This window comes from Mus musculus, chromosome 4, assembly GCF_000001635.26.
Source record: "Mus musculus strain C57BL/6J chromosome 4, GRCm38.p6 C57BL/6J".
Taxonomy (NCBI): domain Eukaryota; kingdom Metazoa; phylum Chordata; class Mammalia; order Rodentia; family Muridae; genus Mus; species Mus musculus.
In genome coordinates, this window is record NC_000070.6 from 82,878,765 (window position 1) to 82,897,455 (window position 18,691).

Consider the following 18,691-nt stretch of genomic DNA (forward strand, 5'->3'; position numbering starts at 1 on the left):
TTACCATGTGACTTGTTCAACTTAACCACGGAATAAGGGACATTTGTGTTACTTCTAGAGCAGTCCTCAAGAATAAGTAAGTCCACTATCTTGTCCTTTCTTTGTCTCAGGCAAGATGCTTATTCCAGAAAGTGTTTGCTCCTGTCAAATGTGTGAGTCCTGGAAGAATGTGAAGCAGAGGCAAAGCCAACCAGTGACAAATGTGTTGTGTAAAAAACAAAATAGACCCATGTCAACAAATGCCCAAAATAAGTGCACACTGGGAAGATAAAATATTAAAGCTCACTCAGCTTCTCTCTGTTGGGAATACTGAATGTCAGCTGTCTAGAATATACAGAAACATTTAGGGAAAAACTAATCTCTAAAATGCACTGGAGAAACAAGGCAGGGCACTGTGCAGAGAAGACACCACCATAGACCACCGAAGGAGACCATCGTACAGCCATTGACAGGGCACCACTTTAAAGTCCCAGCTTCCAGAGAGCAGTCAGTGGAAAGCCATCTGCCTCTAGTATACTGCTCTGCCTAAGGCTTAGAGCCAGCTCCTTCTCCCTTCTCAGTTGTTTGATTTTCGAGTTCCTTGCCCAACCTACCATAAGAAGGAGCTGGGATTCTGTTTAACTTGCACTCAAGCTAGTACACAGCATATGTGTAACTGGGGCGCCTCTGCTGATAAAGCATACGCACAAGAACAGTACTATGTGTGCTACTGAGCAGTGTGTGTACGAGGCTGAAGAATACCAGGGGGATCCAAGTTAAAGTACATGTTCATGAGAATGGGTGCTTGTGGACAGGGAGGGCAGAGGTCAGTGTTGGCGGCTTTCCTCAATAGTTTTCCTATAGATCTCTCACTGCACCTGGAGCTCATGGATTTCATAGGCTGCCTGGCCCATCAGCTCCAGGAATCTGAACACATAGAAACACACACAGACACACAGACACAGACACACAGACACACAGATACACAGACACACACAAACAGACACACAGACACACAGACACACACAGACACACAGACACAGACACACACACACACAGACACACAGACACAGACAGACACACAGACACACACACAGACACACAGACACACACAGACACACAGACACACACACAGACACACACAGACACAGACACACACACACACAGAGACACACAAACAGATACACACAGAGAGACAGAGACAGAGTGAGAGAGAGAGAGAGCAGGGCTGGGGTTGCAAATGTGTGCTTTCACATGGGTCCCAGGGACAGTGGGGACATGAACTCAAGCCTTTGACAAGAGCTTTACTTACTAAACTATCTTCCCAGCCCCTAATCTTATTTTATTTTTCATGACAAGAAAATGAAACCAAGATCTAGGAAGGCATTTGAAGTGAGGACCAATCAAGTCATAGCAATGTTTAGAGAGAACCTGGTCCAGGGACATGCTCAGATAGAATGGCTAGGTAAGACATCTATAAGATCAGTGAGGCGTAAAGCTAAAGTGGTAGAGAAGGAGCAGGCGACTATTTTAACACAGATAGAAACTCTGTTGGGAATGTAAGAGACCCAAATCTGGCTTGTATCACTGAACAGCTAGGGTGAGCCTTGATTATAGCTTTTTGAGGTTATCCTCTGTAGAACATCAGTCAGTGCCATAAGAAAAAAACTTCCATATTTAATGTGGTCCCAGAGCTATGTAAGTACAGCAAATATAGCTGGATCGGGGGGTCTCACAGAAAGAGTGCTGGCTTGCTGCCTTTGACCATGAACTAGTCTATAAAAATATTTAAATACAGCCATAAGTAAATTAAGTTCTCAAGTCTATTAAAAGAAAGGAAAATACAGTCCATGCAAGTGTAGATAAATTGCTTAAACTTACAAGGCTGACTCTCTTTGCTGGTAAAATAGGTGATTACCTGCTTCACATGGTTTTTGGAGATGAGGAGATGGCCTTTTAAAAAGACACATCTGGTGCCTGATGGATACACTGTTTGTACATAGCCTCTCATCAATTTCCTATGCTCCTGTGTTTTATACGTATAACTGAGCCACTAGACACTGCTTTTTCTTGCAAGTAAAAACATTCATGAATGAGCATTTTTATGAGGTTCACACAAATCACTTTATGAATGTAAGCTCCGACCCTTCGATCACCTAGCCCATCTGGAGTTTACGTTCGAGGAAGAGCAAGCCAGAAGTTTGAATAAAACTAATGATTGTCTGGAGCTTGGGCTTGAGGGCCTATTTGCAAGTATAGATAAAAGGGATTTGTGAAGATGTAAGGAGGAGAAGGGGACCCCAATTGGCAGAGATGGGTTTACATAATCAGGGTTAGGCAGTTGCACACTAGACAGATGCTCAATAGCTTTTGGCACCAAAATATATTGACCAGCTGGGATATCATTAATGCTTAACAATTTTATCCTTATGACCACATCTTGGCCAATTAGGTTGTCTTTGACTACCAAAGGGTATAATATATCCTGTTGTGCATGTCACACGTGTACCTCAGAAGCTCATATTCTATTACATTGATATGTTGCATAATACACACTAACTCTAAATGCATTTGCTTCTTCAGGGTACCATGTTAGATGGTGATTTAAAAGGAATAGAATTATAATGTGAAATTAATTTCTTTATAAACAGTAATTAGTCATTACTCAGGAATGTGTGTGTGTGTGTACTGAAAGTAAAGGGATCCAAATCAAGTAATTTCTAAATAAAATATTTGAAAAATTACTATTAAAAAGTAATCTGGCTGGGAAAAGCCAGTGCTGCACAGTATTTGGACATAAGTAAATACAAGCAGGAAGAGGCAGTAGCTAAGAGACGGTGATTGAGTGACTTAAACAGAGGCTGCTTGTGAAACCCGTGGTCAGTGTCATAAGCCCATGAATCTATTCCAGAAATGCTTCTGAAAGACCAATACAAGACATTTATGTGGCGCAGCAAGTCCAAGAATTTCTCACACTCTACAATGTAATATATCACAACACTCAGATCAGGGTCAGAATTTGCCATTGAGGTATTTGTCAGGTTGAATTTGTCACACATACTCTTAGACAATAGGAAGAAGCCCAAACATAGAAACCTAACTTGCTAGAAGATTCAAAAGCATACGAGTAGAAGATTTCGTCTATATACACGATTGTCCTTCAAAATGACTCACAATGTACTTGGAGACTTATGGCGTTTCCTAGTAACTTCCTCAAGTGACTCTAATACTGTTCATGTATTTTCCTCATATTCCGGGAAAAGGTTTGGTTCCTAGTGCCTGAGCCCCTTCCACGTGTAAACTGTTAAGAGTACCTTCACTATTCCTTCTTCAACGCCAGATAACCAACAGTAAAAACTTCATGTGGAGAATACAGAAAGAAAAAAAAAAAAATACATGGGCCACCAAGCAAGCTGCGTCCCACATCTGTGGCAAGGCCCATTCAATAGAATCAAAATATTTTCTGAGTCTCAAAGGCAACTTTGAAACATGCAAAATCTCTTTTAAAAATCCTTCTGGGAGCTATGTATTATGGAGCATGTCTGTAATCCCAGCACTCAGGAATTGGATCAGGAGTTTAAAATCATCCCCAGCCACATTGTGAGTTTGAGGCCAGCTGAGAATACATAAGACCCTGTCTAAACACAAACATGTGTGTGTGTGTGTGTGTGTGTGTGTGTGTGTGAGAGAGAGAGAGAGAGAGAGAGAGAGAGAGAGAGAGAGAGAAAATAGAGAGAAGAGAGAGGGGGAGAGAGGGAGAGAGAAAGATATTTTCCACTGATCTTTATATAACTCACATAACATTTCCAGATTGAATAACCCTCACTTATTCTGTTGAGGTTTTGCTTTCTGTTGAGGTAATTCATGGGTTTGTTTTTGAAGCTGGAAGTCCAGGGATGAAGGAACCCTGGGAACCAGCCAGTAGGAGGCGCTCCTCTCCACGTTCCGTCTTCACCATGCACTGACACTCTTCTACTTGCATCACCATCTTGACCACGGGGGTTGGGCTGGTGCAGTTCAGCATCAAGTGCACGGTGGTGAATTTGGTGGGCGAGCAGTGGGAGCAGAAGCTGTGGGCATCTGCCCCTTCTCCGGGAAAACGAATGGAACTGCATTTGCCAAAGCAAAGGTTGTTCTGGACAACGACTTTTTGACAGTCTTCATGGGCAATGGTCTGAAAGGCAAATGGATTAGGGTCATCTCGAGACATTTCAGACCACTCAAGGCACAGACGGATGATTTAGAATAAAGTGCTCTAAACTCTCCACTTTGGGACGAATTTTGTGATATCTAAGAGATGATGTTTGTTAGGGACAAGGCCACCACAAAAAAACTTCCTTTTTACTGAGTTACTTATCAGTTAACCTCTTAAAAGCCTTAAGTTAACATGAAAAACCTCCCACTAAAAACAGCATACTTAAAAAAAATCTAATTCTAATCTAAAGTATCTCATCTAATTGAATATAACCAAATGGAGTCAAGAAGCCATAATGGCAGCTTTCTTATTTAACCACCACATCTTATCTTTCTGTTACCCATAGTGCATTGCACACAGCAGCTTCTCAATAAATACTGGTCCGTTAATCAGCAAAGACCAGAGAGCAGGAGTTGAATTCTGTCCTATTTCGCTTGAGCTGTGCAGCGTTCAGCACTCTAAGTGGCAGAATCGCGATGCATACACCACCTTTACCACCTTCTCAGAACCCCATACACCCAGTCTTATGTGACTCAAACTCAAAATATGACTCAAACTCCTTAATTTTAATCTAATTAGCAATAGAATTTAAAAGTAAGAATTTCAAAGGAAACTTGATTGCCTGAGTCTTAGGAGCAATTTTCTAATTCCACATGGTCCAGCAAAGTGGATATTACTTGATGACTGACCCGTCATTGCTACACAGGCAATTGCCTTAGAATACTGCCGGCTTAATTGGGCAGTGTTACTAGACTGTAAAATTTTAGTCTCTCCCGCACTGTTTCTGGTTCTGTTTCTTCTTGACGCAGTTTCTTTATTTTATTTTAGCATTTGGAAAGTAGGTGTTGTCAGGAAGGAAAGAGAAGTAGAATGTTCCTCTGTCTAATCATGCAGAGCCGATCGCTATAAATTAGCCAGCACGTGTTAGGACACGTCAAGGAAATTCCTGATTTCATATTAAGATACTTTTTAAAAACCAATGAGAAACATAACTTCCACTCTAAAGTATGGTTTGCCATCACAATGCCAAGAAATGATAGTGAGAATCTCAACATAGAGTCCCTGCAGGAACATTCTAAGCATCAAATAGTTTTAGCAACAATTAAAGAAAGCTCTCCTGAACCTGTAAAGTAATAAGCTGAGTAGCAGAGATGCATGCTGGGGTATCCCGGGAGATGTCCAACCTAGCCCCCCTCACCTCCAGTTGGATTTGCTTGCTTTACTACCTATCCTCATGAGTATGGAGAGAAGCTACAGGGTAGTTCAGGCAATTGCTCTAAATTCCCAGTTTCCAAACTGGGGACTTAGCCTTGCTTTTCTATATGGATGATACCCACCAAATATATACAAATTCAACAATCTTCTGTGCCTTCAATACGGGGACTACCGATACTGAGCATGCTACCATGCTAGCATGAAGCATTTCCATCATGCCAAGAAACACTGGAGACATGAAAAATAAATGAGGGAAATGTGCTTACATTTGGCCACGTCCCACAATGAATACCCAAAGGACTGAATCTGGAACTAGACAAGGCCCGAGCTCTCGCCAGACTCTTTCTATTTTGCCGTTTGTCCTAGCTGTCCAGCTGTCCTCCCTGTCTGGCAAACTGGTGGTTTACCCTCTAGAATGCATACCTGGTTGAAGGGCACAGTCCTGCAGGTCTCCCAGTGTACTTCGTGGCTTTTGATGGGCAGGATGACTCCCTGGAACGCCGGGCCCTTTCTGAACATGAACCGATGCCAGAACCTCTTGGCTTCCTCCTGTAGAGGTGATCTCTCCACTTTCCTCCCATCTGCTGGCTGAGTCACGGCCTGCATCCCCGATGAGACATGATCGCTTTCCACATCCCTTGGGGGGTAAAATTCGGTCTCAGGTTTCTTCCAGAATCTTCCAAGCCTGGACAGCATCTTCCCTCTCTGCCTCTGGCCTTCCCCAGCCAGGCTGGTGCCCATGAGGTGTGGCACGGCCACAAACAGATCCGGCTTGTCTTCTGCCTCCTCGTGGTTGGCCACGTGGAGATCTCTGCGACCCCTTTCTAGGAGAGGAAAGGATAAAGAGCCCTGACTCTGGCAGCCATCCACACATAGGTCTGCCTTCCCCAGAGGCAAGAGAACAAGCAGCTGAACTAAGAGGAGATGCATGCTTCCTGATTCCCAGAGACTGAGGTTAGATTCACAGATGGACGGGCCTAAAAGAGAGGCTCCCTCTGCACGGCTACAGTCGGGGCATCACATATATGCTACCTGCCTGGTAGCATGGGGAGGCAGGTGGTCAGCAGGTGGGCAAAGCAAACACATTAAGTGTTTGCCCACATTACGTAGTGCTAATGATGTCCTGCCTTCACTTTGGCTCTGTGTGTTTAAGGCCCCAGTGAAAGCCCGAGACCCAGGGGGTAATTAGCTGGTGGTTTAGCTGTTGTCTGAGATTTAGGAGTGGCTGTACTGGCAAAAACAACGTGCTTTTTGTCTGAACTCTTCATGACTGACATTAGAAGAAGAAACAGACTCAGCTCACATTTGCTGCACATCTGCACTGAGTTGGGGTAGAATAGACACGGAATAGGAGAGAGAGAGAGAGAGAGAGAGAGAGAGAGAGGGAGAGGGAGAGAGAGAGAGAGAGAGAGCTAAAGATGTCTGCCACAGCACAGTGGTTAGGAAAGCACATTAGCTTTGTTGGACAGGAGCCTTCTATGCCTTCTCTTGTATCCACATGTGGATTGAAGCTGTTGGTCACAGCTGCCTTAAGGGAATCATTTTGCTTATCCATACAGGGAGACTCACAACTCTAGAGTTAATCCTTTCACATTAGGAAACAAACACTGAGTGCCAAATTTCACAACTGGCCAGAGATCAGTAAACTCTTCCAATTGTTTACAAATTTCTCCACAGGATCCCAAGTGACCTACAATGACATCTCATCAATCAAGGAGGATAATGGGCCCCTCAAACCGCTTTGTCACTATTATTATTTTCTTTAACTTTGAGGCTTGAGAAAGGGGAATACAAACCAGGCCTGATAGATTTGGGGGTGAAGCTGCACCAGTGTGTGTGTGTGGGGGGGTGGTCGGGGTCCTTACCCGACTGAATCCACATCTTCTGCCTTAGTTCCAAGGAACTGGTGATCAAATTCAATAAAGATCAGATTCAATAAACACAACCCTTCAGGGATCAGGGGAGAAAATGGCAATTGAAATTAGCCAAGGGTACAAGAAACCTATCAATAAAGAGAAACCTTGGAGTTCAGGTGTGTCCACCCAAAATGGCCTCCCAATGGGAAACACAACACAGTTGCTTATCTTTCTTCCCCCTTTAATTTAGTCACCACATTCCTTTCTTTTGCTGGCAGAGATAACATGCAACGAATCCTCTTTTGTTTAGTATGCAGATTTCTCCCCACAAGTTCCCCACTGTGAGGTCTTTCCAGGCATTTGTGTTCTTGATTGGCCTTGCTGAGTTCTTTGAGACAAAGCCTTGCTTGAGTTATTTTATAAATTGTGTTTAAGTGGATTATCATTTTACTAAAATTCTAAAACATATATGTTTTACTTGTTTCAGAGGTCCATGGTGACTTTCCTAGTATTCCCTGACAGGCTGCCGACCCATACCGCCAGAACATTGGTGTTCATCATTTATTTTAAATAGTCTCTTTAAAACCTTACCCGATACTTGAATGTCTTAGTTGCCCTCAGCAGTCCAATGCAATCTGCTCTCCAGAGCAGCCATTAAGTCTCCTGGTAATAAATACGGTGTGAAAGCCAACTAGGATACATTTCCTGGTGGCTTAAATCCCGTGGCTGTCAGTCACACAGGGTCTAGCATGTCCCAACTAAGCATTAATCCAGGGAGTCTACCTGGGGTCTCAGCTTACCTGGTTCTGGAATTACTGGCTATTGGATATAGTTGGAACAATTTCTGTTGAACAGACATTTATAGAAGACTTACACTGTAGATGAAATATCAGGATCAATACTGGAAAATGACTAAAATGATTAAAATCTGCCGCCTGCCTTAAGTAGGTTAGATACCCAGGGGCACGGGCTTTCTAATTTTATTACCTATGGGGATGTCAGTCACTCATTTTAAAATTTTCTTGTGGTCTTAACTTCCCATCTTCTGGGCCCAAATTTTGGTTCTTATAAATGCCCATTACAAATCACTCCTAGAGAATTTCCTTTTTTGCTATCCTGCCAATTCCTGTTGCTCAAATGTGCAAGTATCCTGACTGACAAGAAACCTCTTGGGAGAAGCATGAAATAAAAGGCGGTTTCCAGATCTCCACTTCACAACTCAGGACAGGGCAGCTCCCCTTTCTCAGCGATGTATAACTGTCTGATCAGTTCTAAAGCTTTGGGTGTGACATGCTGTCTTAAGCACATAAATGAATATTGTGTTGCTTGTAAAGGAAAAGAGTGGCCTCTGTCTTCAGTTGACATAGGCATCTCTCCTGTCCATTTGGATAGGTCAACCGTAGGCAGATCTGAAGGAGACTTCTAAACACGGCAGGAATCTGTAAGTGGTGTGCTCCCTACCAGTCATCACAAGGAAACAAGCCCAAGCCAAGGAGCGGGCACCCATGAGGCTAAATCCACTTCCTGGGCCCAAGTAAGGGAGAGCCACAGCAGCTGGGCTCAGATCACGCAGGTCATCTGCCACACATGCGTGGCATGCTCTGCTTTGCACGTCCTCTGTAGCCCTAGAGACCTTTATGAAGATACCTACGTGAAAATTTCCCTTAAGCCAATGGCATTTCTACAGAAACACAGCCATGAACGTTAAAAACAAACAAACAAAAAACAAAAAAAGTGAGGGGAGATTGGAGAGTACTGTCCGACAGCAGAGGTAAGTCCTTTTCTCAAAGCAACAAAAGGTGAGAGGCAATGTTGAGACAGGAATAGGTATATGACCTAAACAGGAAAACTGAGAAATGAAAAAGGAAGTTCAAGATAATAGTTTTGTGTGAGAAATCTCCTATGGTACAGGCCACCCCCTCACATGTTTTAAAATATTTTTCCTCAAAGCATAGGATAGCAGTAGTACTATAGGAGTAACTAAGTTTTAAAATGCAACGTAAGGCAGAATCTCTTTTAGTCTTTCATTTCCTTTCTGTTTGATATTTAGTTTAGTATGGTGTGTGTGTGTGTGTGTCTGTGTGTGTGTGTGTGTGTGTGTGTGTGTGTGTGTGTGTGTCCTCAACATGTGGGGTTGAGGACAGCCTATGGAAGTCCATTCTCTTGTACCATGTTGGTTCTGGAATGAAACTCAGGTCATGCGGCTTATCCATCCATCCATCCATCCATCCATCCATCCATCCATCCATCCATTCTTCCTTCCTTCCTTCCTTCCTTCCTTCCTTCCTTCCTTCCTTCCTTCCTTCCTTTCTCTCTCTCTCTCTTCCTTCCTTCCTTCCTTTCTTTCTTTCTTTCTTTCTTTCTTTCTTTCTTTCTTTCTTTCTTTCTTTCTTTCTCTCTTAGTTTTCAAACAACAAGGAGAAAGGTAGAACAAGTGGTTTCCTTCAAACCATTTCCTCAGTGGTTTAGTTTAGTAAGTTATTTGGAATATAGAACTATTTCTAGCATCACTGCTGGCCTTTTTTATGGAAAGCATAGATTCAAAAGCACTCTCTTCCCCAATTCTGCTCCATCCCCTGAACTCACTCACTCATTCATTCAGTCAGTCATACAATGTATATGTGAGTGCCAACACTTAGAATGGTAGGGACTAATGATCTGGATGTCCTTGTCCATGGCTAGTAGATGTTGTAATGTGGCAAAAAGTATTACTTATTCAAAATATAAGAAAACTTTAAGCAGACCCCATTCTTATGCTAATCAGCTTCTAAGAACTGTTCCCAAACTCCAGAACACATTGAGTTGCACACGGTTTCCCTTCATTTTACCCAGTAAGTATTCACCGAGCACAAGCAGATACGGTAGACATTGCACAAGTCCCCTTTCTTTTTGAGTAGGTCGGAAGTAACCAGATTCAAATAATACAAAGAAGTTCTACAGTAACACGTGAGCCTTCTCCTGGTCCCTTCTCCCTCATAGACCGCCTGTTCTTACCATGATTGATCTGAGCTACCCTGGGCTTGCGCGTAGTATGCTCTTGGGCACTGGAGTCTCCAGTCTTCACCAAGGACAATAATGCCCCTTGGCTTATCATTCTGTGTCCACAGGAATGAATTCTGACCATTCTGATATCATGTCATCAGTATCACACGAATGTCTATTCAACCCTGTGGGCACCAACGGGCAGCAGGCTGCTCTTGTAACTTAAAGCTTTGAGATTCTCATAGCTTTTTACCCTCTCCCTGATGCTCATCTCTTCCCCTCGTCTACTTGGGACCCACTTCAAAAAAAAATGGATTAAATGCTGAGAGTTTAGGAAGGCAGAGATGGTCCTCAAAGAAAGGAGGTTATAAAGAAGTCGAGGCCGGACTGCAGTGGCCTCCTCTTCCTTTGGCCTCCTCACCCACAGTTTTCTGACCCCTGTTGCACCCAAGAGCTGCAGTCTTCTGAACTGTCACATGTGTGTTTCACAATCACATGTGACATGTTATCATCATATACCACAGGTCTAACCAAAGCGTGTTTATGTGCACATTTGTCTAGCATTGGTCCCTACTCTGGATTTTAGAGTCACAAAAAGATTGAACGGATGGTTTTTGTTACCATCTCAGGATGTAAGTTGGTTCCTTTCACACTGTGAATGCTCAGAAGCACTGATTTAGTGAGTGGGTGAGGTCACTAACTAACTTGTATCTATGAAGCTTCTGGTCCCCACTCCCCTCCCTGTCCAGCTTGGGTTCCATGGTTCATAACGTTAGAGTTCTGTACTGTTCTCTATTCCGTGCCCTTTACAAGTTCAAACTGGTTCTGTACAAAACATCGTTCTTTCCCTCTGCTTAGCACTCAATCTTATTACTCTAGTCATCTCTTATTTTCCATATAAACTTAAACTCCAATTATCTCAGCCCATTGATTGGTCTGGCCTGCCCTCATTATGAGCAACTACCCTACCCCTTCTTATACAGAAAAAGACAAAAGTCATCGGATGAGAGTTCCTCACATGTGACCTCAAACCCTACCAGCTCATCTTTCCTTCCCTGCCCTCCCCTCAGAATTGCATTCTCTCCTCATTTCATTGAATAGCTCCATAGCTTTCCTGGTCACCTCCATTAGCATTTTCATAATGTTAGACTGCCTCAAACTCTTTCAAAATGTCTCTGGAATCCATAAAAGCTTTCACGTTCTGCCCTCTGGTGCTCTCTCTTGCATTCACAACTGAGTGATGGGATTGTTTGTACAAACCCAGCCTCTAAGTTCTTATCTACTCAATTTTCCTGAAAAGAGTCCTAAGTAGATTAGGGGGATCGATGTGCACCAGGGTGAAAAGCTATGAGAATCTCAAAGCTTTAAGTTACAAGAGCAGCCTGCTGCCAGTCTTAAGAAAGATGTTCTCTACACAGCCCATGTAGAGCTCCAACTCTTAGTGTTGGGATTGCAGGCGTGTGCCCTGACTTGGGGCTAGGTCCTTCTTTATTCAGTCACTTCATGACTGCTAGATCTGGGCTTAACTAAGAGCCATGTGTATCTTCTTAGCCACAGAGACATAACTATTCGGGGTCAGGACTACCATCCCTAGAGTCTGCAAGGTTCACCGCACCAAGTCCAGGCGTTTGATTGAACACATTTTTCTGTTTCATTTCTTTTCCTGGCCCAAGCTCTACAGTTAGCTTTGTGAATGTCTGCTTCAGCCTCCCAAATCTAACAGCAGTGTGCCTGGAAACTCCTGACACGAGACTGCCCGTGCTTTACTTTCTGAGAGGGGCCTCTGTCCTAGAGGACTTATATTTAATACTCATGCTCAGACTCTATTTTAAAATCAAATTTCCATTAAATCTGGAAGGATTCAGAATAAACCATTCCTTATTTTCCTAGCTGGCTGCATCTCAGAGTAGGTATCTGAACTTTGTCATACTGCCACAGTTTATAGACAACTCTCTGGGGAGGGATCTTGACACTCCTAAAGAAAGGGGACTCAGGCAGGAGGATGACGTGCCTGCCAGGTAACACTAGGCAGCTTGTCAACTTCTGTGATCCAGTTGGAAGATGGAGGTGGTGTATCACCAACAGAGAGTGCAGGGGGCATCTGTCTGAAAACCGTTCCCCTCCTGGCTGCCTTACCAGCTTCTGCTTATACAGTGCAGGCAGCTTGGGGGAGCCATATTGTCCCTATAAGCTCATAACACATGGACAAATGATTAAAAACACATGGAAACCAGTTCCGCAGCGAAGCTGTAATTCAGATGGGACGGAAAATCAACTTGCAAAGCTTTCAGCTGACTCAGGGCCAAGTGTAGGACAGAATGCAAGAGGAGTTGCCAAAAGAAAGGAAAGTTGTGTGTGTGTATGTGGGGAGGGAGGGTGCAAATCACGGATCAGAAACGGAAAACAATGGCGCCTTGTATTGACAGTCCTTCTCTGAGGCTGTCCAAGAACAGGCACCGAGTCGACTCTTTGAAAATATTAAAACCTTCATTTCATGAAAGCTTTTGGACAGATTTATATTTTCTACCCTCTATAAATAAAAGTTGGCTTTACTATCTTGGCAACACCTATGCAGAAACATAATCTTAAGTATCTTTAACGTAAATATTAAAATATTACACATAATATTACCTCTAGGTGTGGGAATTAAGTAACAAGATGGCAGGAGACAAACACTGTGTGTGTGTGTGTGTGTGTGTGTGTGTGTGTAAAAACATTGACAATAAAATGGAAAAACAGAGCAAACCTGGCTCTGTTTATGCTCGTTGCCTGAGCCTGGGCCCAGGCTGATCATAAATGCAGGCAGGCTAAGACACCTTTACATAAATTCCAGCTTCACTTAATGCAAAGTCCTAAGAAGGCTTATTGTATCTGCACCTGGATTCTGCTGCCCTGGATTCTGCTGGGTAGGAAAAAAGCAATGGGGGGAGGCATTTAACTGGGAGGCTTTCCCTGCTGGGACTTACTGTTAATCAGCTTCTCAGCTTCTGCCCTGAGTGGTGTCCTCACTCCCGAGTAGGCCTGACCACTCTTCTTTCCACGGGTAGCCCCATCGAGATCATTATTAATTTGATGCATGATCCATAACCATATCCTTCTTGGTTCGTGCAGCAAATGTGTGCCTAGATGCTGAATGTCAAAGGAAACTTCAATAATGTGGCTCCAGAAGCCATTCTTAGGAAGTCGCTCGCTCTCACCCAACTTCAGCCCATTAGCACAGCAAACACTCTACTCTGTCAGACGAGGTAGCATGCCTTCATTTAGTTCTTATTAGAAGGGAATTTGCACAGCACAGTTCTTGTCTGAAAGCAAGGCATCCTGGGACTTCAAAGAGGGCTTTTGTAGTCATCTGGACGTCTCCTAAAAACAGTTCCACGTTGAACACAAATGCCTTAACACATGAGAAAGTTACCACTTGCGATATAGAACCTTAAAACGCCAGTTCTCACCCCCCCACTTCCTCCTCCCCGCTGCAGTTAGTCAGTGGTGTGATTCTGAGAATAATTATGCTAAATGAAAGAGAATTGCAAAAATAGTAGAGTGCATATGTAGTCCATTTATAGAAAATTCTAGAAGTTACAAGCCAATCTATAGTGACAGAAAGTTGATCAGGCATTACCTTAAGATAGGAGAAGCAAACTGGAAAGATCAGGAAACTTTTGAGAGAGGTGGATGTAGTGTATGTGTGTGTGTGTGTGTGTGTGTGTGTGTGTGTGTGTGTGTGTGTGTGTGCTCTAACTGCATGTACGTCTGCATGCCAGAAGAGGACATCAGATCACATTATAGATGGTTGTGAGCCACCATGTGGTTCCTGGGAAATGAACTCAGGACCTCTGGAAGAACAGCAGCCAGTGCCCTTAGTCATCTCTCCAGTCCTGTATTTATGATCTAAATTATAAGCAATGACATAAGCATATTATGCCAAATAATACCTGCTAAATATAAGTTTATCATAGAGTTCAAGGACATCCTCGGGTACACAAGGAATTCTGAGTCATCTTGAGCCACATAAGATCCTTTCTTAAAACACACACACACACACACACACACATACACAGAGAGAGAGGGGGGCGGGGAGACAAAGGGAGGGAGGAGAAAAGAGTCCCTCATAAGCATAGACAAAAAGTTCTAAAAGAAAACAAAACAAAACACCCTCTGACCAATTCAAACCAACAGCAAATGCAAACGAACAACACATCTCAACCAAGAAATCGCCAAGAGAATGAAAGGACAAGCCAAGCACTGGAAGAAAACATTTTATTATGCAGAGTAAAACTCAAGGGGAAAAAAAAGCTTTTTTAATGGTGCAGGGATTTGAACCGGTATTTCTCTAAAGAAGATCTATAGATGGTAAACACACACACATGAAGATATAGTAATACTAAGACCATTAGTCACCAGGCAAACATGAATTCACCCGACAGTGTGGTGGAGCTACCAGCTTCATGGGAGCAGACCTCCACAGTAAGCAGCTGGCAGGGCTGAAGTCCTTGGACTCTTCTGGTGCAAGTAGAAGATGCTGTGACCACTTTGGAAAACAGTTTTGTGGTTTCTTAGAAGCAGACACTACACAACAATGGTCCAGCCATTGTACTTCTAGGTATTTGTACAACGGAAGAGATAGCGTTATGCCCGTCCAGGGACTAACACATGAATGCTCACGGCAGTTTTATTTGTAACAGCCCCAACTATAAACTCCACGTCCCCTACGTGTCCACTGTTGTGTGAACAAGTCAACGAGCCATGTGGGCATCTTTATGAGCTTTTGAGGTAACACAGATTAGAGAATTTCGAGATATGCCTTCAAACGTTCCAGCGGTAACAGGATTTCTTCCTGTAGTCTGTGTGTTTTACGGAGCTTTAGGAGTCTGCGCTTCACTGTATCCATTCTGTTTAGATGGTTGTGCTTATCCTACTGCACTATCCCCGATAGTCCCCATTAGTGTATGAATAGCTGTAATACACTAAGAACACCTTAGGGCTGCTACTGCCTCATTCCTGGGATTAGTAATCTGTGTCTTTTCTTTCTGATCAGTCTGGCTAGACTTTACAGAACTTTACTTTCAAAGCACTGTTTTGGCTACACTGATATCACTACTGTTCACTACCATTCTTCGTTGTTTTGCTTATAGTGCTGGGGATGGAGCCCTAGACCTTTCGCACCCCAGAGAAGCCCTCTATCCTGGAGCCTTTGGACTTGTGAACCATGGTTTTTATCACATAGCACAGGTTAGTCTTGAACTTGGATTCTTCTGCGTCTGAGCACCACTGCTCCTGACATTCCTTGGTGTTCTGGTGTGACATTTGTCACCTCCTTACTTCCACCTCCTCCTCATCTACTGTTCTTCTTTTGAGACAAGGCCTCACTATGGAGTCCTTGCTATGTAGATTAGGCTGACTTTGAACTCACAGATTCAACTGCCTCCTGAGACCCAAGGTGAAAGGCAAGAGTGTGCCACCACACCTGGCTATTTCTTATGAAGGCAGGAGTGGGTTGTTGGGTGAAGATCTATGTACTTTTTAATATAAGACCTTACTATTATAAACTTCCTCCTAATTACTGCCTTAATGGCATCCCACACATGTTGATATATTTTCAATTTTATCCAGATCAAAATACTTATGAAGTTCATTTTGAAAACTTCATCCATAACATACACATTAAAGAAGTGTACAGTGCAGTGGGTAAACACTCAGAGAATCTTCGAGAAACATCTTTGTCGCTGATTGCTAATTTAATTCCACTATATCTAGGGGAGATATTCTGCCGGGCTGGAAAAAATACAGACATTTTATGATTGAGCCCTAAGACTTTGCCTTAGTAAATGTTTCACAAGCACTAAAAGATAAACTGCAATACTTCTGGATACTTCCAGAAATCTCTTACGCGGTTACAGTGAGCAGCAGGGAGATTCCGCACCTTGGTTGATTTCCTCACTGCTCCTTCTATTGACTTAAAAGAAAGGGTATTGACATGTCTGACTGTGAAAACAGATCTATCAGCTTTTGCTTTGCATGCTTCTAAATGTTGCTACCAAACGCATGGATGCATCGGACCTCAAGGTTGTGTTACTGTTCTATCCCTTAGCAGTCTAAACTAATCTTCATTATCCTTGGCAATATCCTTTGCTCTAAAATGTATGCTGGCTGACATTCATGTAGCCACTCCAGCTTCGACTAGGCATAAGGTGGCGGATCTCTTTCAACTCCTCTACTTGACATGGATTTGCGTATTTATATTAAAAGTATGTTTCTTATAAGCAGCATGTAGTTCAGTCTTAACGTGATTTTTCTATACATCGAGTTGAGCCAGACTGCCCTTTGAAGGCCATAATGCAGGTGGAGAGAAGGAAGGGAAAGGTGGACCAAGGCAGCAGTCCCTGGAAAGCATTGCCGGTTACCATGAGGCCACTAATGGAAGTGTTGGTTGATCTGTATTCCTTTCTGTCTTAAGATAAACGGAACTTTATTACCTCTCGGAGTATAGGGCCTATAAAAGCTGTTCAAAATGAACAGTTCTGCGTAAGTTATGAGGATAGTATATTCATTTCCTGAACGATCCTACTCTAAAGGCTTGTAACATTAATTTCATGAAAATCACGGTGTTCTGGACGTTACTGACATCCAGACGCACTCTGCTGTTAGTGGCCGTTCTTTGCCATGATTGATGGGGAGGAAGGAGAACACCAGTCAGGCCATGTTGCCAATTTAAAACTATGTCAAGGGGCTGGCGAGATGGCTCAGCGGGTAAGAGCACCCGACTGCTCTTCCGAAGGTCCGGAGTTCAAATCCCAGCAACCACATGGTGGCTCACAACCATCCGTTACGAGATCTGACTCCCTCTTCTGGAGTGTCTGAAGACAGCTACAGTGTACTTACATATAATAAATAATAAATCTTTAAAAAAAAAACTATGTCAAATTGAGCATCCCTTGCCCGTGAGCCAACGACACAAACAAGCAAACAAAATGTGGGTGAGCATCAGGCATAAAAGGGAAGGTGTATCTGAGTAAGCCAGATAAACACACAGCAGAGCCAACAGCCCATTTCCAGCTTTTGGAAATGAATTTTATCTGGAGACTTTGAATAGCACTTCTCAGTTTGAAATTCATCAACATAAAGTATTCTCTTTGGGGCTGGGGATATAGGTCAGTGGCAGAATGTTTATTTAATACATGCTGGCTTTAATTTCCAGCACCTCAACAAATTCTAAAATCAAGTATTCACTGCAATAGTTTTGAGTGCATTCACTGGATGGTGTAGCCATCACCACAACCTAATCCCAGAGTATTTTCAACTCCTCAAAAGGAAATTCAATCCCTATGGCCAGTCAGTTTCAAGCCCTCAATTTCTCAACATCTTGAAAACTTCGGGTCCACTTTGGATTTATAAATTTGCCTAGTCTCAGCATTTCATATAAATAGGATCATACAACATATGGTTTAGGGTGTGTCTTTCATAAATTTTATAACACTATTCAAAAATATTGTGCTAGAATACAATAAAGCCACCTGAATATTACTATTGAAAGAGATTTAGCCTACCATTGTGTATGTGTATGTTTGTGAATAGAGGCCAGTGTGTGTGTGTGTGTGTGTGTGTGTGTATGTGTGTGTCTGTGTATCTGTGGTGTATGGCTATAGAAGCTGTTATGCATGTGGGGGCGTGGTGGGGTGAGTGCATAATTGCCAGAGTTGACCTTTCACTTGGAGCTGATCTTATCCTTTAGACTAGGTTGGTGAGAATGCCCTAGGGACATCCCAGTTGCCACTCCCCCACCCCAGCTCTGGGATTACAAGCACAAACCCCAACATGAGCTTGTTACATGAGTGCTGGTGAAGAACATGCATGTTCTTAGCATGTTCTAGATAAACATAGCACGCATGTTACTCATTGAACTATGTCCCCACCCTGCTGACATCATTTCTCAGATGTCAGTCCTGATGCTGCTTTCTTCACCCTGTAGATCAGAGGAAGAAATTTTTACTTCAGAGGCCCTCAGTGCTCTCCTCTGTAAAACGGGAGTAATGAATAAGATTATGTCAATGATCTCTCTTTAATTTCTGTTGCTCTAGGAATCTATGGTACAGACACAAACTTTTTATTGTTTAGGGAGAAAAGCTAGAACAAATGAACTAAATTAAAAAAATCTTCATCCCCATCTCCTTCGTGGAGGCATGGATTCAGAAATACTGGGATTATTGATACCTGGCCTTTATGGTAAGCTTCAGGAGTGGAGACCCATTCCTTAATCTGGAGAGAGTACTACAGCAATGAGCCTGAGCAGTTAGCCTGAGTGTGCGTCTCTCCTAGCCTGGAAAGAGGTGACGTAGCCACCAAGCTCCACAGCAATGTCCTCTCTGGTCCAAAGCTCCAGGCCAACTGGGCAATGGTGGTGCGCACCTTTAATCACAGCTCTCTGGAGGCAGGGGAGGTGGATTTCTGAATTCAAGGCCAGCCTGGT

General features: G+C 43.2%; 1 protein-coding gene across 1 annotated transcript; it reads right to left on the reverse strand.

Annotated features, from left to right (window-relative positions):
• Nucleotides 1-2,986: 2,986 nt before the first annotated feature.
• On the reverse strand, nt 2,987-6,387 carry Cer1 (cerberus 1, DAN family BMP antagonist). Its single transcript, NM_009887.2, has 2 exons — nt 5,813-6,387; nt 2,987-4,153 (listed from the first exon to the last, which is right to left on the reverse strand). Exons 1-2 carry the CDS (start codon nt 6,317-6,319, stop codon nt 3,842-3,844), a joined length of 819 nt encoding a protein of 272 aa, NP_034017.1. The 5' UTR covers nt 6,320-6,387; the 3' UTR covers nt 2,987-3,841.
• Nucleotides 6,388-18,691: the final 12,304 nt, after the last annotated feature.

Excerpts from the sequence above, each read along its gene's own strand:
- Cer1 (NM_009887.2), bottom strand. The coding sequence starts at position 6,319 with ATGCATCTCCTCTTAGTTCAGCTGCTTGTTCTCTTGCCTCTGGGGAAG. Across the intron at positions 4,154-5,812 it reads GGACTGTGCCCTTCAACCAG|ACCATTGCCCATGAAGACTG; the intron begins GTATGCATTCTA and ends TTTGCCTTTCAG.